Here is an 8,833-nt window from a genome sequence, read left to right on the forward strand (position 1 = left end):
AGAGAGAATATTTAAATCACTCCACCATCGTGCTCAATTGAATCTTAAGATAAAATCCTTATAATCTCAGGACAACATTTGCGTGCTTCCAAGTTCATTTTAAACTTTATTCTTTTATTTTTATTATTTTATTTATTTCTTACTTGAAATCCGAATCTTTTAATTTTTACCCAACAAATTTCACAATAATTTCTCAAACATTTAAATAATAGATAGAAAGGTATGCATATTTAGGAAGGAACCGACATGTCTAGTAGATAGATGCTATTCGTGAAATAGAAGTTCTAAGAGTTTACCATAAAATAATTTGGTAAACTAAAAATGTGTCGGTTACAGATTGAGTGAGCATCACCGCGATGCAGGTTAGACTGAATTGAAAGAATCCGATAGGTCTGATGGAATAAATAAGAGACAGAACCCTTCTTCAGATGAGGGTGCTTCATGCTGCTTCTATTCAACCATATGGCTGCCTCCACTGACTCGTTCCATACCTACACAAACTGTTCAGATATTAGTGAACGACATATGGAAGCTGAGTATTTGCTAATAATTTAATTGTGCTTATGACTTCATTTGCTAAAAAACCACCTACAAGAACTTTTTGCCGAAAATATGCCACTAGCAACTATATTTATATATATGCTGCAAGTGGTCTTGTAATCTGAAATACCTCATGTTTTGTTGGATTTGTAGGTTGGCAAGTTTAGTAGAGCTTAATGGAATGTAGTTTAAATATGTTAAGTTAGTGGATTAGACTTAAACAAAGTTAATGTGTCTATCATAAATTCTATCAAGATCCATTGAGCATTAACATGAAGAGTGAAAGTAGGAAATAACTATCAATATATGCCCTAGAGGTATGACACAATATAGCGTCACTGCTAGACTGCACTTCATGCATTTAATCCTAGAAATTCTGTGTTATATTTGTACTTTGATTAGCACATCAAGTTTCTAAGTGTGAAGATAACTGAACCTTATATTTAGTAAGGCTTAACGAGATGCACTAGTTGTGCCTTAGTATTTTGTAAGCAACAATTGATATCCAAGCATGTTCGTCATGTCGATATGTATCAGGCAATATATATTGATCCAATAGGGAATCAACATGTGGATCATCCTACACTGAGCAATCCATAACAAGGGACTCCGTATCACTTGATACGAGGTCTATACTAGTCGAAACAGTCAAAACTGATTGTTACTAATATATACCGATTGATAAGAGTCGAATTTCGATCGATATCAATCAATGGTATGAATTTATTGAATTTAAATGGTAAAGTAGACCGTTTCAATCAAATCTAAGGGTTTTAAACTATTCTACCCGCTTATCCTTTTACTCTCCATAAAATCTAAGGGTTTTAAACTATTTCTCTCATTTGCTTGAACTCCATAAAGCTATAATTTATGAATTAGATCAAGCTTACTAGGCTAATTAAAGAGGATTAACACCTATATTAGAGGAAAAACTCTCTAATTAAAGGTATATAGATAACTTATCAATCGCATTCGATAACCCGCTCAGTCCAAAGATATAGCAATGACATGAAAAACAATGTCCCGACCAATGATTATGACGATACCAAGGAGTCAATGGTCTCATCTACATTATTTAAGGGTGGTGCATGGACTGAGAAATAATATTTTACACATACCACTTAAGATTTAGACCATGAAGCTCGATATGATATTTGGTCATTCTTCTTTGAGCAATAATGTAAAGATTAATTTTATGATACATAACAACATATCAGTGATGAAAAGTAGAAGTTTTGGAATTCTCCATACTATCGCACTAATATATGCCACAATCATACTTGCATCAAAAGTCGCACTAGACATGTGTGGTTCACGATGATTAAACTGACTATCACTACATTGATGCACTAATAACATATGATATATTAGTATACTATATCATAGGATCAATTTCAAGATTAAATCTGATAAACATATCAAATTAATATACAAATACATAGGATCAAATTAACCACTGATAGAATTATATCATTATTTCTTGTAGTAGAGCTAGATATATCCAGATCGATTACTTGATTCATTTGAATCTTAAGATTTAATTTTTTTAATAAATAATTTAAATCATTTCTTTATAGATAATTTAATATCAATGAAAGAACAATCTAATAAATAATGTCTGTCCATTCTTTTGCACGAACAAATAAGGAAACAAATAAGGATGTGTGATCAGTTTATTGGGTCTCAACAATTGTACATGTGTAAGTCATAGGTACATGTTCTCTTTCTTCGAGATGCTTAAATCTAAAAGCAATCTAACTCCTAAATCATTTTTAACTTGTAAGTCCAACATATTTTAACAGTGGTTAAAATCTATCAAGTTAACATCAGTGTGTTGTGACATGAATGCATAGGTTTAGTTTACACATGATGCTAGATGTTAGTAGGAAGTATTAGAGATGAGATCATAATGGTTACCTGCGGTAATTGGAGGAGGGACTGTGGTAGGCTTGGCGATGGTGGGAATGGTTGTCATTGCGGCACCAGTAGCAGCGTTTGTGGTAGGGAAGCAGTGGGAATAATGCACTCCCATGCCTTGATGATATTGCAAGTGGTAGAGTGGGTAGATTGGCATCATCCCATTGGGAACAACCATTCCACCTTGTGCTGGGTAAGGGAACTGCCCCTGGAAGTATCGTCCCCCACCAATGATGCCCAGCTTCTGCTCATCAAACTAGAAAAGAAGCGGGCACGTCATTGAACAGCAGTTATCTCTCTGGTGCATTCAACAATCACTGATACGATTTATTTGGTAGATTTAGGATCTACCATATAATATTAGGGACACTCGCACATAAATCATTTCCTTGCAATAGAGATGATTCATGTCACAGGGGGAATCATTTAATGAGCATAGGATGCTGAGATTACCGCATTGTAACCCAAGTCTGTCACGTAATTAGGGGGGTACCTGCAGGATATAAGCAACTCGTGGAGTCACAACCCAGAAATAGTAGTAAAAAAGTGAGTGTATGTGTTGTGCGCGATGTGAGCCAATGGATGAAGACACTTCAAAACAAAGGCGGGCCCAGAGAGTACACCACTGCCGTGCAAGCACGTGGTTGGCCAGGGCACTAGTGACGGATCCGTCTCCGTCTCCGTCGGTGTGCCCGCGTCACGGCTAGGCCACTTGCGCCAATCACGTTGATCGAGGCCATGTGACCGGTGCCCAGGTCGCATGTGCGAGCTGGGGCGGATCCTTTCCGGACGCAAATCATATTGACTCACAACCGTTCATCCCACCTTTTACTAAATCTGAAAAGTCCATCTGATTCGATCACATAATTTTTATTCAAGAAGGTCGGGCGACGGTTTTTGCAGGCCCTCCATTACCTTCCTGTCGAATCTCCACCCGATCCCGTGGGCGTTGTTGACCGGGCGATGACCGAGACGGGAGACGGGAGACGGCGGTGGCTTTCTCGCGGCACCGCCGCTGCTATTAGGCGGCAGTAGATCAGTGGAGAGAGTGTTAGGGGCTTACCCGTAGGCGGCGGCATCGTAGAAGGGGAGAACACCGTGCCAGTGGTGGAGTTGGAACGGCGAGAGTGGCGTCGGCGTCCCCGAGGTATGTGGGTAGGACCACGGTGCTGCCGGCGGGACCGTTGACACGCCCCTCGATTCCACCGCCATCCCTTCATCAGCTCACACCCAGCACCAAACACAACCAAGGATTAAGTCACTAACAATCTTCTAGTAGAGAAGGAATCGATTTTCTACTTGGTCACGTTGTCTAAGAAGAAACAAGAAGGCCGAGGCAGGCCCCTTCTTTGTTTCTCTTGGAAGTGAGCATAGAGGAGAGTTGCAGGGAGAAGAACCAATGATAGGGACGTACCAGGTGGGGGGTGGTAGCCGTGGGCAGGGAGCGGCGTTGGAGTGGTGGGAGGAGAGGGGCGCAGGCTGCCGCGCTTCGCGCCCAGGGAAGCGAGGTTGCAGTTGGCACGGCGGCCGTTTATCATCGGCGCCGCGTCTTCGCACGCCTTCCGCGCCGCCTCTGGTTCCTTAAACGTCACCTGCTCACGTTTGTCCGTCGCTGCAGCTTCAGTTGCAAAGATGTGAATATAACCACACGAGCAAATAGGGAAAGGACGTACGAAGCCGTAGCCCTTGGATCGGCCGGTGGTCTTGTCGGAGATAATGACGGCCTCGAGGATGTCGCCGTACTTGTCGAAGTGCTCGCGGAGCGCCTCCTTCTGCGTCTCCCACGCAAGCCCACCGATGAACACTTTGGTCAGTGTCGTGTCGCCAAACGGCTGCCCCATCGATCTCCTCCTCCCAATACAAAGACTCCTTTCCCAGCTGCTGCTCGATCGATATCAGAACCCTTGCAGTTAGGAAGGGAGGAGAACGGTGGGAAAGAGGAGGAAAGAGGCTGTGTATATATAGAGGATCTTTCGGGGGGAGGACCGGGGACACGGTGTGCTGGTGCTCCAGCTCTTGGGGTAAAAGGATGCCGGTATGGTGAATCATATCCATAAGCGAGGTGGCGGGGAAGGCAGTGACATGGGATGGGAGGACTGCTCGGCCGAGCGGTCCTAGCAACGTGCTTCCGCGTTGCTTTGACTAGAAAAGTTAGACCTTCATACTAAATATAAATGTATTATCATTGCCACCCACCATTAGGAAGCTTGACAATCTATGCCCCGACATCTATCTTGTGCACAAAGAAGACACGTAGGCTGTTCTCGGTCATGATCCGCGGTGGGATACGCTTGCCTGTCTTCTTTGGTTCTGATATAAACATGCAGTGAGATTTAATGACATTTAGAGTAAGAATTTAAACCAAACAAAAGAAGGCAGAAAAGGAATAACTCTTACTTCGATGTGAAGACGAGGCATTGCTGTTGGATTTTGTAGGGTGATGATCCGTGGTTCTTCGCAATCGTTTGCAGCAATGCAACGATGAAAAGAAAAAAAATTATGGTTTTCCAGTAAGATGGAATCGGATTTATTTATTGCTTCTCGATAGCAGATGATTGAAACAAGCACACTGTACGCTGCTCTCTCATGATGCCTTCTCTGTGACATGCTCAGCGGCCTTCCCTCGGAAAGGAGCGACAAGATGAGCAGAGGAGTGCACCCAGGTAACCGACCGTGGGTTATACTTCTGCTTAATCCCCTCCGAGTTTAGGAGATATAATATGAATGCGTACAAAATAATTTATCGGTAAATATTTAATAAAACCTAGCATTCTTTTGGTGCCAACGTCTCCGTTTTATACGCTCCATTCACGAAACGAAAAGATGCAGGAAACATTACGTTTTTCTATTATTCTATTCTTAATAAGTTCTTGATATATTTAAAATTTCAATTTTTTTTACTTCCTATGAGCCTGTGTTTTTCATTCTTTTTATCACCATGCCTGAAATGTACACTTCGAATCAATTTTTTTTTTTTTGTCCTTAAGTATGCACCACATTGAAAACAACCTTGGTTGGACTTGAGCACCTTGGGCTAATGCAAAATTGACATTCAATAATCTCAATTAACTTGCTATATTAAGATGTCTTATGTAGGATGTAAGATTGCCATATTAATTTCGATAGCAAATTTCGGACCAACTCATGTCAATCCAAGCTCTTGCGTTTGGAGCCGTAGCAGTAAGGGCAAGTCTAGGAAGCCATGGGCCACCTAAAAACCCATCTGTAAATATTATAAGATTGCATGGCCCAGGCACGTGCAAACTGCCCAAGCGAATGACGACTGTAGCATTGCCCTCCAAATCCTCCGTCAGCGGCAGCAACATAAACAAAACGGATTCCACCCTAATAAATGACACAACAGGACAGCGAACGGGAAGAAAGGCCGTGACGCAAAAGTCATCCAAACCTCCTAAGAACGGCAGATGGTGTGAAGCAGCTAGAACCTCCAAGTGGGCCACATCAATGCAAAACTTGTGTTCCGTTTGCTCCTGTTTCGATCTTTCTTTATTCCCAATTCCTTCTCTCCCACCGGTTCTAACGTGGACGGCAAAATCTACAGAAAGGTGGGACGGACGGATACGACTTATCATTATTCTTCTGCCCTCTGTGATCTGGTCATTATGGACAAGGGTGAAGGTTGGAGAGAGTCTCGTGCACTGGACTTTGAAGATGAGCTGGTGAACAGGTACTCTCTCTCTCTCTCTCTCTCTCTCTCTCAAGACGAGCAGGTTTATAAACTAGTAGTTAAAAAGAGGCGGTGGTTCACTTAACCATGTGGTGCGGAGTCCACCGCTATTCGGAGGCCGTGTGCATATTAGTACTCCATGTTAGCTTTAGTTTTAGTTTTGTTTATTTGTTTACGTCACAATAAACAATGGTCTAAGATTAACAAATTTGGCTGATAACTACATGATTCACTGCATGCGTACCAAACAACTTATTAACTCTAGGTGAATACGAGACATCAGCGTATGGCACATCCGTGACAAGCTGATTGATTCCAGTGACCCTATGAACTCCGGAGCACATGCCCTACATGTGCAGTGAACCTTTTTAACTGTACGAAGTAAAATACCATCGACCCTATCCCAACAAGTCCATCAACCAAGTCTGGAATAATGTGGATGAAAACCATGCTACCGGGTAACGGCGCCACGCCACACTGAGATCCACAGTTTGGGACTCCGACATGATTAGTTGTCGGCCGCACAAAGTTTCTGACAATCTAACAAAACACGGCTCGAACAGATCTAACAGAACATGGTTTCCCTGCACTGCGGACGCCCAGCTACATGCTCCAACTTGACTCGGCTCGACCAAGTTCCTTCTTGAATTGTCTCCAACTTGTAGATGTTCATGCCACCTGTAGCTACAGCAATCGATGTATTCCTTGATCATTTGTGCAAAATTGTGACGCGATCAATTGCGTTGCTCATCAAACCATGTGAGGACGCATGGTTTACGTATCGGCAGTGGTCGTGTTTTGTCTAGTGCTCAATTGTTGGTTCAGTAAAAGGGCGCTAAAATAGAGATCTGTTCAGGCTATACATCTAGGTCAGGTACTTTAGGGAAACCACCTAATGTTTGGAGAAATCAATACACCCTTACATAAAAAGAGAAGGAAAAGAAAAAAAACCTCTTAGATGTGATTTGCTATGTGATTTGTATAGGTGTGACATCCCTTAATTGTTGGGATTAGAATCATCAATTGTTATTTCATTATAACTTTAACACTTCTACTAATTAGGCTATATGATTGGTATAGTTGTGACATCCCTTAATTGTTGGGATTACAATAATCGATTGTTATTTCCTTATACCACTTTATGAGCTGAAACACTTAAACTAATTAGGCCAAGGATAGCCACTTCTACAAAAGAAAGCTGCTCCCGGTAAGGCTTTTAATTAGAAAACAGAACCAGAAGTATTCAATCATGCCTTCTGCTAGACTACATAGGCCACAAACAAAAGTAGATACATGGTAAGAAGACCATCCTTCAAGCAAGGGTTTCAACACAAACAAGATTGATAATGCTTCTAGCTTGATTAAGAGTCAGAATAGTGGAGCTAGAATGTCTCTCCTAAAAAAAATATATTCAATCAATCATACTATTCTGACTCAATTGTGTAATGATAGAGTGACTTAAACTTAACATGTGAAACTGAAATTTATCAAAGATATATATTTTTGTAATTATTTTAGGACTACGACAAGCTTCCAGCACAAGATCCTTCATGCTGATACTTTAATTAATGTCATTGCATCAAAAAGCTTAGGAGCCATGATCTATTGATTTGTATCCTTAACAGTCTCAACCTAGATTGCACTTATTGTTTGATCACAATTAAGTTAGTCCACAGGTGTGATCGACCACTACTAGATGATTATTTTAATTGAAAGAAAGGTATATAATATTAGAAGTAAGATCTGAAGGCCTAAAGGTGAAGCCAAACGAACAGACCCGCGAGGCAAGTAGTAGTTAGTGAGTAGTTGTTCCCTGATCAGTAAGATCGTTTTGTTCCCTATGCACAGACAACTAGGACTAAGATGCACTTCGATCTCCAACCAGCTGTTGACCTCAACATGATCATCACTTCAAGCACCCACAGTAAATATCACATTTTATAATCCACTAACCAAGAAAGAGTATTAAAAAAATGTCAAAGAACACTGGAAAATCTTAATCTATTGAACTATTTTATTCAAAGCTATGAATTAGAGCAGCTTCCAGAACTAATTCATGCCTTTGTATAAGAGTAACAAATCGTATCAGAAAGAGGAGTACCTGGTAGTTCCCATTGATACCAGGATGAGATCCCCCCCCCCCCTGCTTTCCTAGCAGACTAATCTTTCCCCCTTGTCAAAAAGCGTTGGTATCATCAGCATAATTGCTTTTGTATCTTAAAGCGATTTGCCACAAAGTAGATCTACACAATAGACAGACAGAGAATAATCAAAGAGGCAATGAGCAACACATGAACCAGGAGATCCAAGATAACCTACAAGACCTCGGTATTTCTGCCGGAACAAGTTTAGCGGCCCAATGTCCTCCACAAACCCTAACGTCGCAAATCGCCCACCGCATCGATCGATCGCCCTGCATCATCGACCATTAAGATCAACTGATTAGTAAAAGGACCGAGAGGAACAGGATTGGACCGAGAAAGACCTCCGATCTCGACCGCTAGTGATGAAGCTGACCGATTCGGATCCTTATAACCGCCTAGTTTCCTTGATGTTGGCGAAGGGGCGGCGGAATCGATCCTTCTCCGGGTCGAGGGCTTCCGCCTCCATCATCCGGAAAGAAACCCTGTATCGCGACAGAGAGAGGAGGAGAGGGAGAGGGAGAGGGGGAGGTGGAGGTGGCGGTGG

General features: G+C 41.9%; 1 protein-coding gene across 2 annotated transcripts; it reads right to left on the minus strand.

Annotated features, from left to right (window-relative positions):
• Nucleotides 1-229: 229 nt before the first annotated feature.
• Nucleotides 230-4,578, minus strand: LOC103978210 (probable RNA-binding protein ARP1). Of its 2 annotated transcripts, none has more exons than XM_009393923.3 (6): nucleotides 4,131-4,578; nucleotides 3,872-4,049; nucleotides 3,521-3,671; nucleotides 2,911-2,950; nucleotides 2,458-2,713; nucleotides 230-491 (listed from the first exon to the last, which is right to left on the minus strand). In XM_009393923.3, the coding sequence occupies exons 1-6, from the start codon at nucleotides 4,296-4,298 to the stop codon at nucleotides 451-453; spliced, it is 834 nt and encodes a 277-aa protein (XP_009392198.1). In that variant the 5' UTR covers nucleotides 4,299-4,578; the 3' UTR covers nucleotides 230-450. The 2 variants fall into 2 exon arrangements, with proteins under 2 accessions (XP_009392198.1, XP_009392197.1); XM_009393922.3 differs by having other exon boundaries at nucleotides 230-500; nucleotides 4,131-4,577.
• Between the last annotated feature and the right edge of the window lie 4,255 nt (nucleotides 4,579-8,833).

Source organism: Musa acuminata, chromosome BXJ1-10 (assembly GCF_036884655.1).
Source record: "Musa acuminata AAA Group cultivar baxijiao chromosome BXJ1-10, Cavendish_Baxijiao_AAA, whole genome shotgun sequence".
Lineage (NCBI taxonomy): Eukaryota > Viridiplantae > Streptophyta > Magnoliopsida > Zingiberales > Musaceae > Musa > Musa acuminata.